The sequence below is a fragment of the Ambystoma mexicanum genome, chromosome 4p (genome assembly GCF_040938575.1).
Source record: "Ambystoma mexicanum isolate Mex_15411 chromosome 4p, UKY_AmexF1_1, whole genome shotgun sequence".
Lineage (NCBI taxonomy): Eukaryota > Metazoa > Chordata > Amphibia > Caudata > Ambystomatidae > Ambystoma > Ambystoma mexicanum.
In genome coordinates, this window is record NC_090927.1 from 810624285 (window position 1) to 810640276 (window position 15992).

Below are 15992 nucleotides of genomic sequence, written 5' to 3' on the forward strand. Positions count from 1 at the left end.
CAGTGCCTCCTCACCTGCACATGTACAGAAAAATACATAAAGACCCATGTAAATAGCATAGCCCACACACATAGGTATCACAATGTTGTAATGCAACACATTAACCTGCCATATCAGTCATGGCACAAACTCCCGTACGTACGCAGTGTCAATGGAAGGGAAGCATGAATGCAGCCATGGATGTGTGTTCAAGGGCTCAACAACACATGTAGTGCATGGTGCATAGCACCTGCTTCACACACAAGCACCTGACTGGCATAGTTCAGTCACCAACATCATTGATGCAAATACACAGATGACACGTAGCATAACCATGTCTGAACTGTCAAACAGCATGAGATGCAACTTGATGACTACTGTCCCAGAGCCATGTACAATGGTTGTGACATGACATTACATGGAATTCCCAAATTCAAAACACACAAGTGTCACAAGGTGCAACGATGCTAGGGTGGTGGAATAGAGTGAAGCCAGGCACACCGATTCCATGAGGCCAGGACACATTGACATCACGCAAGTGAATAGGCATGTTGAAGGGGAGACCCAGGGTCTGATGTGTGAGGGGGCAGTGCAGTACATGGGAAAGGCCTCAAATTAAAATATAACTACGTCACCAGTAATGTAAATGTAGCGGGCTGGTGGCAGATGAAGGGTAAGTGCAGACATCAGGGTTCAAGTGCTGGTAGTGGCTTGTAGGGCTGGTAGTGGGTTGTAGGGATACAGTAAACAGCCCCCAAGTGCGAGGGATGCCCGGGAAGCAGTGCGTGGGTACACATGGTGGCTCAGAGGACCGTGTGGGAGATCAGAGTGTTGCCAGGTGACTAGTGCATTCTCTAATTCATCCTGGACTCCAGCAGGGGAGAGGAGGAGAGAAAGCACAATACATGAGGCAGCATCAGATGTGCCTACAGACCTGCAGTAGGTTGACCTCCAGTTCCATTGAGGCAGGGAGGCTGTGCCAGAGGGAGGCCCCAGCCAAAGATGGACATTAACCCCCAACTAATTGCTATGAGAAGCAACTGACCCTGAGGGAGTAGGAAAGGGATGATTAAAGACCATGAGAAGGAAGCGAAGAGTTGAAGCAATTGCGGCCCCAGGACCCATAAGGCCTTGTGGACAATGCACAGGGTTTGGAAATGAACAGTCGTAGCCACTGGGAGCCAGTGCCATCATCACAGTCCTAGGGAGATACAATACCTGGCCCCAAGACAAAAGGACAATTCCCACAATCCAATTCTGGTCAGTTGCAGAGGTAAGAGAGTAGAAGCAAAGAAATCTTGGCAGAGGCCGTTGCAGTAGCCCACCATAGGAATGACCAGTCCTCTGGAGATGGCGAGCTGCTGGGGGAAGGAGAGGAAAGGAACAATAACTCTGAGGAGGTGCAGCTGGCAGGGTGACCTCTCGGAGACATCAGAGATGTGAGGAGAGAAGGCGAGTGTGGAGTGGAAGATTATCACAGGCCATCCACCATCACAGGTTGCAGCAGGAAGAGGGCCAAGAGTGGCAGGACAGAGAGTGACATGGAAGGAGTGAGCAGGTATGGTGATGAGGATTGTCTCAGAGTGCAGCACATCGTGCGTATGCAGTCTGCAGGACAACAAGCACGTGTCAGTCCAACATTACATCGTTCACCCATGGCAGTCATGTAAATGGTGGCAGAACTGCCAGACAATCATTACACTACATCCAAGCAGCATACACATGTCATGGACACACACAAATATCCATTCACCAGACAGTCCCTCATAAATTGGCAGGTCTCCCACACCTTGGATCTGCTCCACATCAATCATATCACTAATGATCTCATGTGGAGTGAGTTCTTCGTCCTCTCGTGGTGTCTCACCTCCAGTTACCAGAGCAGAGGCGTAGTTGGCACCCAGCTTCTCTCTGGCTCAGCACCAGAGGTCATTCCAACGCTTCATTGCCTCAGCAGCTGTGCGCCTCTCATTGCCCAAGGGGTTGATTAGATCGGTGATGCGCTGCCAGTGGGACATACACTGGGCAGGCGTATGTGTGCTCCCTGCCCGCACGAGCATGCCATCTTTGTGTTCCCACATGTAGTCCACGAGGATCTGGAGTTCCTCATCACTGAAGCTCCTCTTTCTCCAAGTGTGGGTCTCCTGTGCCGTGCCTTGGGTCTGAGCCTGTTTGCCTACTGCACGCTCTTGCAAGGTCACACAGACCCGGAGTGGCTGGGACCACTTGGGTCAGTAGGAGTTGATTCACTGGTGGACTGGGCTGTGGCATCACCCACTGGGTCGGGACCACTACAGGTGAGGCAATAGACTAGATAAGAAACCTAGTCACACAACCGCTCTCCGTTTGTACCCGGTCTGGGTAATTTTGTTTGAAAAAACAGTTCTAAATGGTGTTGGTTTTGTTCATCCTGATCTAGGAATTGTTCATAAGAAATAAGTTCCAAGACTTCGTTTGTGTAATGTATATATTTCTTTATGAAAAAAATCAAAAGAAAAATCACTAATCAAATCTTAGTGAGGACGCAGCTGACATATTTCATTATGCAAGTAGACTTAAGATGCCAATGCATTTCGGAGTGTAAACTCCTTCATCAGGGCAAGTCTGTGTTGTTAGGAAACAGTAACATCAACAAAAGCATAAGAAAATGTATACAGGCCTGGCTGGGTGACCCTGAGCCTGGGTGGTTGTTGCAGCAGCTGCCCCTGCAGCTTCCTGATCCTGCCTGGTGTGTACAGAAGATGGCAATGCTGCACCAGGACCCTGGGTGCTGGTGGCTGGACCTTTGTTGGCACGTCTCTTGCTCTTAGAGACAAGGACATCTGCCCCTGCGTCTCTGTGGGCCTGGGCCAGGACCAGTACAGGCCTGGCTGGGTGACCCTGAGCCTGGGTGGTTGTTGATGCAGCTGCCCCTGCAGCTTCCTGACCCTGCCTGGTGTGTACAGCAGTTGGCGACGCTGCTCCAGGACACCGGAGGGCTGGGGACATCAGCTGCATCTCCCTGACCCTGTTGGGCAGAGGGCATGGCTCTCCCGACATGTCCCTGGGCACCTCGAAAACCTCACCCACCTTGGCCACCTCGTCCACCTTTGCCTCTCTTCCCACCTGTTGCCTTCCCAGTCATGGCACTGATGGATTAGTGCAATGGGAGGTGCAGCTATCAATTGTCCTGGGCAGTTTGAGTGAGGGGGCAGGGTACATGATGTAAAACGTACCAGTGTGCTCCAGCAAGGCTCAATGAAACCCCAGGGGAAAAAAAACGGGCCGCGTACCACAATGGCACGTAGCCCACGTGTGAAGGAAAAACGTTACGCATTCCGCTGTGGCACCCAGCAACACAAAAAATGTGTACGCGAAGGACACATAGGGTACTATGACCTCGAAAATGGGGGAATGTGACACACAGGGGCAGCCACAGTCTGCAAAATGCGTACGCAACTCACCGTCAGCCCCAAAAGTACACGCGCGTGTGCGCAGAGTCAATCCCCCACCAAAACAAGAGGCTCAAACGGTGGCAGTAGTGAAGAGATTGCGTGGAACGAAGTCCACACATCCATCTGCTATAACTGGCACAAGCGTGTGATGTTCCCCTACGCACTACATTATACCGATCCTGAACGCCACGCCCAACGTCCAGCACGTGTCACGTAACTTAAGCGCTTAGGCCCTTTCCTCTGATTTCACGCTAATGTGCTGTGTCCGCACGTGCAGATCTGTTTCCGGCTGCCCACGCGAGTAACACGGAAGACCCACGCTCCTGCCTACCAGCCAATTTACCTGCCTCCAAGTGCCCTGAGCTGCCTTCTACGAGCCATCTGCTGCTGCCTGCCCACTGTGTGTGCCTGTTGCCCATGTGCCCTGCAATTTTGGTGCCTGCTGTACAGCCATTGCCAGTGCTTCTGTCGTTGGACCTTCGACCACCTCTGCTGATCCAGAAGACTCCTGACGTGCCAGACCACCGCTCCACAGCCCACCCGCAGGACAACCTTGCCCACCCACACCTGTCTCAGGGGTTGCCATGTCTGAACCAACATCATCTGAGGCAAGTGGCAACCCCCCGGCAGTGAGGCAGAGGGCTGTCAGCTTCCCTGCAAGGTAAGTTGACATCCTGGTGGAGCAAGTCCTGTGGCATTATGATGCCCACTTCTTCCACAGACCAGCGCAAGTCGGCAAGGAAGGACGGAAGATGATCTGGGCCGACATCATGGGTGTCATCAACGCGGAGGGGGTGGCATCCCGGGACTTCCGCCATGTCCACAAGCGCTGGGAGGACTTTAAAGCCAGGACCCACAACAAGGCCTGGCGCTTCCTCCAGGCTGGTGTGAGCCAAGGGGGGTTGCCGGGGCCGGTTGAACACCGACAACATATGGGTCCTGGAGAGGTTCTACCCAGCACTGCACGCCCAGGTCATGGATTTGCAGCACTGCCTGGAGTCGACTGGTAAGTGAAGAAAAGTGATTTCCCAAATAGGAAAACTGCGTCCCCTGCACAATAAGGCCTAGGCCTAAATGTTGTTTTAGAGTTTGAAAGATAGGTAACTATTGAGGAGCCCCACTAGGGGAACACCCAAATGTATTACAACTTTCTATTTACTGGTTATTCTGAAATACATGTTTTAGAGATTTTCTAACATATTGTGGTCGAGACCAAATGAGTCATAAAATTATACTTGACAACTTTGGAATACATTTTCAATATACAGTTTTTTATTTGTACAAATGATGTAGGTTGGCCCAACGCGTTTCGAGTTTCTATCACTCTTCATCAGGGGCATACATTTGTTTTCACACACATTTCTATGAAAAAAGGAAACATTTAAATTATTAAGTGATTGTGAATATAAACATTACTTCACCTCTAAAGATTATGATTACTCAAAACCTGTTCATTTGATCATATTAAAAGGATTTTAATTACAGTTGACTAGATACATAGCAGTCTTGGGAAATTCTTTCCTAAATCTCAATTAGTTCTATTAATCCTATCTCAGCAATAGTTGTCTTAGTAGCCATAACTGGATTGTGAAAATCATAATTGGCTTAATAATGAAAAAATATATGCTGGAAGCTTACCAAAGGACACCAGCCTTTTTTAGAAATTCGATGTTCTCCGCGTAGCTCGCGCCTGTGCGAGCGATGCCCCAATGCAGTGAGGACGTGTGTGACTTCACGCGCACATGCGCGAGTGACGTCACATGCGTTACTGCATATAAAACCCCCGTCTATTTTCAAAATGGCAGACGCAGCTCCTGCCTACCCAGTCCGCGAACCAGCTTCTCCACAGGACCTATTTAAAGACAAGAAAAGGAAGTAAGTACAGTTTCACCCATGAGCAGCCCTCAACTTATTAGATAACAACTAGATACTTACCTTATTGTATCTCGTCTTTAACAGGGAAGGTTTTCCTCAATGCTGAGACACTAAATAGACCTCCATTGCAGAAAATACTTGAACTAAGCATTTCTGACCTGATACTTCTCCACTTGGACCAGCAGGATGCTTATCCTGAGTAAGTTCAACACCATTTCACTTGGGTACATGCTTTTATACTAGCTATTCCTTAGTCTGAATCCCTCTATCCCAATTCCCCTTCCAGCCTCCCTCCAGCGCTGGGGAACTCATCTGGAAAGGAATCATTCTATGAATACCTACCAACAGAGACTTAGGTACTGGACCTGCATACTAGCTTCACTTTATCCGGCGCACCGGATACTTACACCCACCAGCAAAACTTAGACGGGGTAAGATTGCTTAGCTAAACTTTAATTCACCACTGTCTTTTTATTAACATAAGGATTCCCTAGAATTGACATACATTTGTTATCTCCATAGGTCGTACCAACCACTCCATTTAATCTACTCTGATAGGTTGAACACAACTACTGGTTCCCACAAAATTGGAAGGAGAATTAGTATATTTCCCTCCCTTCTTTGGTAAGCTTCCAGTATATATTTTTTCATTATTAAGCCAATTATGATTTCCACAATCCAGTTATGACTACTAAGACAAGTATTGCTGTGATGGGATTAATAGAACTAATTGAGATTTAGGAAAGAGTTTCCCAAGACTGCTATGTATCTAGTCAACTGTAATTAGAATCCTTGTAATATGATCAAATGAACATGTTTTGATTAATCATAATCTTGAGAGTTGAAGTAATGTTTATATTCACAATCACTTAATAATTTAAATGTTTCCTTTTTTCATAGAAATGTATGTGAAAACGTATGTATACCCCTGATGAAGAGTGATAGAAACTTGAAACGCGTTGGGCCAACCTACATCATTTGTACAAATAAAAAACGGTATATTGAAAATGTATTCCAAAGTTGTCGAGTATAATTTTATGGCTCATTTGGCTTCGACTACAATATGTTAGAGAAATGTCTAAAACATGTATTTCATAATAACCAGTAAATAGAAAGTTGTAATACGTTTGGGTGTTCCCCTAGTGGGGCTCCTGAATAGTTACCTATCTTTCAAACTTTAAAACAACATTTAGGCGTAGGCCTTATTGACAGTGTGCGGGGGACGCAGTTTTCCTATTTGGGAAATCACTTTTCTTTGTTTCATTTCCCAGCCTAGATACCAAGACTGAGCACTTCTCCCCCGCAGCTATACTCATCTTAATATCAGACATAATTCCCTTATTCATTCAGCAGCTAAACTAAAAACATAGTCTTCATAAGTGTGCTTAGTGTAGTTTTCACTTTGCCGACTGGTAAGTGTCCATGTGTTGTTGTCCTCCACAGTGCATGTGCATGTTGATGTGTGGTTGGAGTGTGCACCTTGACCTTATGTCAGGCATGCCACTTGTATGGATGTCTGTGTGCATGTCCCATACAGTGCTACATGTATGTTCATTCAAGCATGTGTGACATCAACGGTGTTCCAGTTGCAATGTGTGATGCGCTGCAGCATGTAACGACGTGCATATGGTTGCATACATGTGTATGGCCGTGGCCGTGTGAGAGGTGTGACACATGGGTGCTGGTGGCAACATCATCGACATGCATGGTGTACATATGCATGTGTCTGAGAAGGGAGTGTGTGACTGCCCAACACTCCTGGATGGATGTAACTGGAGCATTTCAATGTGTGCTTGACTCTTGCTGACAAATTGACATTGAGTGGACTCTGATGTGATGGCTCCATGCCCTGTCTCAGGACTGTCAGGTGATGTGTGTGAATGAAATGTGTATGTCCCATGATGCATGTAAGGGGCATGCACAATTTTGAGGTGCTGACAGTGCCTTGTCAAAGGATGTGATTGTCTGTTGTGAAGGACAGACATAATTGTGCATGTGTGTTAATTGCACGTACCTGTGTGTTGTGGAGGGTGATGATGGTTGTGACCTTTGCCAGTGCAACTAATGTGCATTTTTTGTGCCAAACAGACATATGTTCAGTACCCTGATGTTTGTGTTCCATGTCTCCCTGTCCACAGTGACGTTGGAAGAAGAGGGCGGGGAACGTGCTGTGGAGAAAGGCAGCGGGGATGCCTCCACCAGGCCCAGTCACGCTCCCAGGTAATTTAATCTTCGGGGAGCGAGGAGACTGGTGTCACATCAGAAACAAGGGCCGCAGCTGCTGAGGCGTGGTCCAAGAGGGTGATGGTGATCGTCGACTCCTCGGCAGTGGGAGGGACATGTGAGCTCGTACAGGGGTATTCCAATGCGGAAGACGGTGGGGAGGCATCCAGGTTGGCGGGGGGGGAGGAGGCCGCATCAGCCCAGTCCATGGGGCCCGGCAGGGGTGATGAGGTGGGTGTGATTGGTGCAGTCCAGACTCAGGGGCAGGAGGCAGTGCAGGTCGCCGAGGAGGTGCCTGTGCCTAATCCTGCCCTGTGTCTGCGCCTGCGCCAGTATGCACCTGCGGGCATGCCCCAGGCCGGACCCATCCGCAGGTGGAGGATGTTTTCATGCAAAAGGATACACCAATACCTGCGGATGTTGCCATTCGGGACATGGTGGAACTGTTGCTAGCCGGTATCTCGAGGCATACAGGCAGCATTCGTGATGATGTGCAGGCTTCAAATCTGGGGCTTGCACGTCATCACAATGAGGTCTGGCGTCTCCTGAACTGGCTAGCTCAGTTCCTGGTCTCGCAATGGGTGTATGGGTTGGCCACTTATGCGACCGCCTCCTTGTCTTCCTCCTCTGTGCGCCAGTCATCCTCCCTGCCGCCTTCCGTCCCAGATACCACCAGGGCCCCCTTTGGACCCGTCCCAACCCCGGCGGCCAGGCTGGTGGAAATCACATACCTGCCAGAGTCGGAAGTCAAAGTTGGATCATCCAAGGTGTTCACCACGCAGATCCAGCCGGCGACAGGGGCTGTGGCAATGGAAGGAGAGCAGGCACCAAGGAGCAGGGCACGTGCACAATGGCCCTGGGGGTTGTCATCATCCCATAGGCTGTCCTTAAGGAGCAGGCGCTGGGCTATTTGGCAGTGGCAGGCTCCGAGTAGGCGGCAACAGTACTCGGGGCATGGCATCTCAGGGAGGCAGGTATCCGCCATTTGGCAGGAGGCAAACATGCCCCATACCCAAAAGATGTCTTCTGTTTTGGAGCGTTTGGGGCAGCAGATCGGTGCAGAGCGGCAGTGGGCACGGGAGGCAAGACTCACCATGGCCAGGGTGGTGATTGCACTGCGTCGGGCAGAGAGGCAGGCTGAGATCCTTGAGGAGACTTGCAGGGAGTGGGAGCCAAGCATGTTGGAGTCCCTGCAAGCCCTCGAGGTGAGAGTGGACGCCCGCCTAGGGGAACTGGACACAGTGTTCGATGATGCCCTGGCCGAGACTTTGATGGAGCATGGTGAGGAGAAGAACTAGCCTGCTGCCATTGTATATAGTTCTTTAGGTATACGTTTCCATTTCATTTGGGATTTTTTTGGAGTGTTTGGACTGTGCTCTGCTTTTTGTACATAGTTTTTATGGTGTGTAATTTTGTTTTATTTCATGGTTTGGGGTGCTTTTGTTACATTGGACCTCTTTCATTTGTACATAGTTCTCATTTTTTTCACTACTTTTGTGTTCACCATGCTGGAAGTTTTTTTTCATTTGAATTTGCTTTCTGGATATCATTTATGGACATGGACTTTATTTGTGACTATTCCATCTTTTGTTTACGTACACTGGATTTTATTTTGGACATTCTTGCATTTAATTTGTTCATACACCTTTTTAATATATGTATGACGTTAATACTACTTTTAAATATATTTCATTTTTTTTCTCCCTGTGATGTTTGATCTTTTATTTTGTCCAAGTTTGACGCTTCCTTACTCTGTTATGTGTCCCTGCTAAGGACTATTGTTGGTCATGTCTGTGCACACTTGCATGCATGTGTCATGTTTCACATCCATTTGCATTGGGAATATTATGGCGTGCATGACCAGTGGATGGGTTTCAAGGTGGAGTTGGAGTGTACATGGTGTAGTGGCATTTGATTTCACATGTGCAGCATCAATGTGTATTGTTCATCACTGTGTTTGGGAAGGTGGTCGGTGGGGTGAATGTTGGGAGTGCAAAATGTTTTCAATTTTGGGCCAGGATTTGCTTGAATCAATGTAACGCACTTGCCCTTCACCAGCATGTCTTTGAGCTTATTTCATTGACTCTCGTGTAGTTGGACATCTTGCGTTGCAATAGCTTTTTTCACTTGGTAAGGTTTTACACATGGACAGAACAATGCTGCAGTATTGGTGGATAGGCATGGTATGATTACCATGTACTCAATCATGACTTATGTCTTCCTCTGTGCTTGTGCTTTTGGTATTCCTCTGCCCTGATGAAGTCCTGTGTGAATCTGCTATGGTCAGCTGGCTACCCTCTGAACTTGGCAAAAGGTCCCCTCGCTTGCCACTTGCACACCTGCACTGGCTCTCAGGCATGCACAATCTTTAGACTGTTTTTATGTATGCCATCAGACACCTACCGACCCTTTATACAACTCCTGAGTGCACTTAGGCTTGGGATTGACACCAGCTGGGCAGATTGTCTTTGTTGTCTTTTTGGGTGTTTTTTATGATGTCCTTCATGTGTGCTGAACTGGCACCTCCGCAACCACATTTCATCAATCACCACTCCCATGCACTGGCACAGTCTCAATCTCACCTGCCCGAACAAGTTTCTTGTGTCTATCTTCACTCTCTTCCACCTCCCGGGACTCTTTGGCCCTTTGTACACTTGTGTACATGTGCATTCTGAATGACATGTGATTTGATTGCATGTCATGTCCTTCACACATGGGAGGGTCGCTCGTGTGTTAATGAGGTTATCTGTTCAGGTGATGCGTGCTTCTTGAGGCTGATGCCGTGACACGCCAGGCCAATGTCTCATGTGACACAAATGGAGGGTGCTTTGCATTCTGTCACTGTGTGATTATTTGTACATGTGGATTGTTGACATTACTTTGTCACATGGCATGCAGGGCCTCACTTTGACATACACTTTTGTGATGTGTATGTTGGGATATGGTTGCAATCAGCAATTGCGTATGATCAGCTGGGACACTGATGCTTGTGGGCTAGGTTTATGTTTTGTCTGGTGTTTGCAGGATATTTTATGAACAGGAGGATTAGGGTGGTGTCACTACACAGCAAGCAAGTTCCTGAACACGCCATCAATGGAGTTAACGTGTGTCACTATGTCAGCATCCAGCATGCAGGTGATGTCCAGTCTGGAGGGGGCTGCCTGCAGGTTGCCATCACGGGTGATTGGGCTCGGGTGTCACAGGTGTTGTGGGCTGCCTGCAGGCTGGGGTGATGGGGGCTGGGGTGTCACAGGTTTTGTAGGCTGCCTGCAGGCTGGGATGATGGGGGTTGGGGGGGACCCATGTAGTGGGGGCTGCCTGCAGGCTGGGGTGATGGGGGCTGGGTTGTCACAGGTTTTGTAGGCTGCCTGCAGGCTGGGGTGATGGGGGGGATAAGGGGGGTCCCCATGTAGTGGGGGGCAACCTGCAGGCTGGGGTGATGGGGGGCTGGGGGGGGTCCCATGTAGTGGGGGCTGCCTGCAGGCCGGGGTGATGGGGGCTGGGGTGTCACAGGTGTTGTGGGCTGGCTGGGGTGATGGGGGCTGGGGTGTCACAGGTGTTGAGGGCTGCCTGCAGGCTGGGGTGATGGGGGCTGGGGTGTCACAGGTGTTGTGGGCTGCCTGCAGGCTGGGGAAATGGGGGCTGGGCGGTCTCATGAAGTGGGGCTGCCTGCAGACTGGGGTGATGGGGGCTGCCTGCAGGCTGGGGTGATTGGGACTGGGGTGTCACAGGTGTTGTGGGCTGCCTGCAGGCTGGGGTGATGGGGGCTGGGGTGTCACAGGTGTTGTGGGCTGCCTGCAGGCTGAGGTGATGGGGACTGGGGGGTCTCATGTAGTGGGGGCTGCCTGCAGGCTGGGGTGATGGGGTCTGGGGTGTCACAGGTGTTGTGGGCTGCCTGCAGACTGGGGTGATGGGGGCTGGGGGGGCCCCATGTAGTGGGGGCTGCCTGCAGGCTGGGGTGAGGGGGCTGGGGTGTCACAGGTGTTGTGGGCTGCCTGCAGGCTGGGGTGATGGGGGCTGGGGGGGGGTCCCATGTAGTGGGGGCTGCCTGCAGGCTGCGAGGATGGGGTGTCACAGGTGTTGTGGGCTGCCTGAAGGCTGGGGTGATGGGGGCTGGGGTGTCATAGGTGCTGTGGGCTGCCTGCAGGATGGGGCAATGTGGGGGTCCCATGTAGTGGGGGCTGCCTGCAGACTGGGGGGCTGGGGTGGGGGTGTCCCATTAGGAGGGGTATTCCTGTGGATTTGTGCGTGTATCGCGTGTTGTTTTGGAGCAAATAGGGTGCGGACAGGGTACGCGCTGAGTTTTCACCCGATTACCCCGTTCGCACTCCAGGCAAATTGTGTGGTAACTCAGTGTGTACCCCAGCCAAATTGCGTGGCAACTCAGCGTGTACCTCATCCACACCCCAGCCAAATTGCGTGGAAACTTATTGCGTACCCCGTCTGCACCCCAGCCAAATCGGGTGGAAATTCATTGCGTACCCCGTCCGCACCCCAGCCAAATCGCGTGGACACTCATCACGTACCCGGTCTGCACCCCAGTCAAATCGCATGGAAACTCGGCGTGTACCCCGTACGCACCCCAGCCAAATTGCATGACAACTCATTGCGTACCCCGTCCGCACCCCAGCCAAATCGCGTGGCAACTCATTGCGTACACCGTCCGCACACCAGCCAAATCGCGTGGAATCTTATTGTGTACCCTGTCTGCACCCCAGCCAAATCCCGTGGAAACTCATTGTGTACCCTGTCCGCACCGAGTTTTCACGTGATTTGGCTGGGGGGGGGGCTGTATGCTGGTCCAGGGATGGCATGTGGGCTTGCATCGTGTTTGGCATTTTACTCGCTTTTTACTGCGCGTGGGGGCGTGTTGAGGGCGTTACTGGGACTGCTTGATGTTCTTTGCACCACAGCTAGTGATGCCTTGGGAAATCCATGAACACGCGTTTTCTGCCCTGGATTCTATGAATCGTGCCCTTAATGTCTAATGTTTCAGCTGCCATTTCCAGGTTACGATGATTGAGCGAGCGGTTATAGTGAACAACTTTTGAGCGAGCTTAGATCCCCATCAAGCAGGCAGATAGGAGAGCAACTCATCTGCCTTTCGCCTCTGAATTGCAGAAAACAACTGAGCAGCTGTATAACAGTTGCCTAAAATTCAATCCTACAGCGATCTAGTTCATCCATCTTTGAGCAGAAATCAAGTCTCTGGAATTATTTTCTCATCTGACATGCTTGTTCTGTGTCCCAATGATTTCCAAACGTATTACATTGATCCTTCTGCTATGCTGGTTCACTTTCGTTGCCAGACAAATTTATGATGTATGTTCCTTTCTAACCTTAAACATTTAGTTTGTCCCTTGTTCCACTGCCAATTGTTAGGATGAAGATGTTGCTCATATTTGGCTTGATAATTATAGTGATCGCCTCCTATTCTGCTTAGAGATGTTGAAGAGAACCAGACCTTTTGAAAGTGGTGAATAGCCGGTCTCTTTTCCGTTTAGCTTTTCGGTTTCACCAGGCCCGTGCAAGAGCTTGTCAGCCTACATTCAAGTGCCAAGATGCCTGAAGCATTATGTCATGTTCTATAAATTTCAGACTAAAATAAACCGTTCTACACTCATAACAAATTGCTAATCATGCATACTAAAGCAGATTTTAATCTCTCATTCTCATTGTACCCCAGTGTACTAGCTCAGTACAATGTTCACCTGAGAGTTATTCTGCATTCAGGGTTTCTAAGTGAAATGTAAGTGCTGTGTTCTACAGCTGTTGTTTCCTTTTACCTGCACAGTAAAGTTCTATTTTTTTGTGTTTTAATTCCGTCAGGAACTTTTCACAATTTTACAGTCATTTTAAAATAATACAATTTACAAATACTACTCTAAAATATTATCCTAAGCACAATTCATTCAGTCATTAAGGAACTACTAAAAACCACATTGAAGAAAATCACAATCTCGAACATTTCCCATTAGTGCATTTCATTTAAACATTCCCCAAATCTATAAAGTGCTATGTACGTAGCCACTGACTCCGTATTTAGGCAGTAAGACCAAAATTCTGGGGATTTAATTGGCTCATAATTAAGCGTCAGTTTACCCAGAAGAGTCATGTATGCTGAACCCAATTTGGGACGTTCTGTGGACAGATGTTATACAGTTTCCTTGTTTGATTGAGTCAGGCAAATTCTACAGAATCTTCCTTCCGGGGGTAACTCCCATTGCACACCACGTGTAGCTAGTACCGGTAACTGATTGGTGCGCATTTGAAGTCAGAGTTTACGAACAGCAGGTTCTGGGCATCTCATGAAATAAAAGTGGGGCTTCATGTACTTAGGTACTTATCTACAACCATGGCTATCTGATGATAGCCATGTAATTTATACAGTGTTTTCCCCCAGTCGCATCTGGATCGTCTTCTGGCAAATGCTCTTTTTCATGTACTAAGTTGATTACATCATGTGAAATCGGGCGACCAATTTAACGCTACCCACAGATCTTTAGTAATGGTCAGAAAAGGATTTACTGCTACCCTGTTAGTCTGTGTGATAACTCTCCCAGAGTATCTTGTTTAGGAGACATATAGGGCACAATTTGGCTTTTAAGAATAGGTCCCCTCTACGCTTCATAAGCACTGCCTTTAGGGAAATTAATCCCAATTCCAATCAAACATATTCAATAGGAGTTGAGCACTGTAGGCCCAAAATATAACGCCAAAAATAACTCTCGATCAATGGTGTTCAACTATTTCAGATCGTTTAGAGGTAGCCCATTCAAACTGTACAGCACCAAGGGACAAAACCACTGTTTGAACAGTACAATAATGCCTCCCAAAGAGAAACCTGCATGTTGGTGTGCAAATGTACACACCAGCAGCGTGATTTGTTTGGCTTTCCTAATCTTAGGCTATAATATCTACATAGCCAGATTTATTGGACATCTCTAGCCCCAAGTATCTGTATGAATCGGTGTAATCAAAAGTCCCCAATACTGTGTTCATAACTTGTCTGTTTACTTTCTTACTCTTCGGGCATCATCTTGTTTGTTTGTATTTTTTTCCAACTCCGTGTCAGGGTTGTTACCTCCCCTGCACCCAAGTTTACCATTCTATATTTACATTCCTTCAAAATAAACACCCAAAAGGTGTGCCACTATACACATCAGATACTCATACTTTCTTTGAGGAGACTAGCATAACTCAAGTTTTTTTCAGGTTAAGCATTAGCCCGTTTTCGACCGCGTAGCAACCAAGTTCACCCAGTATTACTTTCATACCTGAGAAGGCCTGGTCCACCATAACCAAGTTATCGGCGCAAAGCATATATGAGACTGAGGTGGAATCTATTTTAGAAGAGCAATTTGCCTTTTTAGCCAAACATACGGGCAGATCCGCTGTGTACAAAAAGCAGGGGCGGTAACATGCACCCCTGCTTTACCCCTTTGTTTATTTTCATTGGGTTCGATAACAGCCCATCGTCATCCAAGCAGATCTGTGCAGATGTATTAGAGTGTAAGGCTATAATAATTTCCAACAGCCAATTTGGGCACCCCATCCTCCTTAATTTCTTCCACAATAACGCGCGATCAACCTGGCCGAACGCAGTGTGAAAATCTACAAATGTAATATAGAGTGACAGGCCATGATTTTTAGCACGTGAAATCAGGGTATCAAGCAGTCTTATGTTATGAGTTGTACTAGATGTGGGACGGAACTCAGTCTGTTGCAGTGTAATACATTGTTATTGTTGAACCATGTTTGAAGGTGGTCTAGAACACAGGAGGGAAAGGCTTTCCCAGTTGCATCGAGAAGGAATAGTAAATGATCATTTTCGGCTAGTAGCCGGTCTCCTGCTTTGAAGACATGGACAATTATAGACCTTTTCCATGAAACAGGGATATTACATGTCAAGCACACCTTGCTGAACAAAATACATAGGAACCTAGCCGATAACTCAGGATCTTGTTTTAATACTGCTGCCGAGAGTCCATTGCTGGCGCCCTTGAATTTTTCAATTTGGTGGTAAGCAGTCTCAGGCTATCCCGACTGTAATTCACAGACCAAGATGGCAGTGTACTTCTAGGTTCCTTATCACGCCCAAGTTCATACATTTTTAGTTTGATGTAAGTTGTCCAGGTGTGTGCAGCAATGGGATTCAAAGGCTTAGTTTTTCCAGAACCCTGTGCCAGGCCTAGAACCCGCCACATGGATCCTGCATTTCAATTGCGGTACTGGTTTTTAGTTTGTTTACTTTCCACCAGCAATGCAATTGGAGTGGCTGTGTTGATTTTAATTCTACGTAGATCCCTAGGTAGTTGCCGCGTAGCAATAATTATCTCTGCATCAATATGGCAAACGACCCTCTTGTCCGATGTCGCCAATGGGTTTCCTCTTTTAGTACCAACACAGTGAGCAAAATGGGCAATCCTTTTCTCCAAATCATTGGCTGTTAATGTATACAGTATGTTAATTTCTAAGGTG

General features: G+C 48.2%; 1 protein-coding gene across 6 annotated transcripts in view; it reads left to right on the forward strand.

Annotated features, from left to right (window-relative positions):
* The window catches only part of SMIM8 (small integral membrane protein 8), a 130288-nt gene that overhangs the window by 102518 nt on the left and 11778 nt on the right, over positions 1–15992 (forward strand). For 2 of the 6 annotated variants that reach the window (XM_069606369.1, XM_069606370.1), the window contains exon 3: positions 7427–7508. The exons of the other annotated variants lie outside the window; for them this stretch is intronic. Coding sequence is in view for 1 of the 2 variants with exons in the window: in XM_069606370.1 (XP_069462471.1) it covers positions 7427–7429 (3 nt within the window). In the remaining variant the exon portion in view is untranslated. Of the gene's footprint in view, positions 1–7426; positions 7509–15992 lie in introns of those variants that run through there. 6 annotated transcript variants of the gene reach the window in all.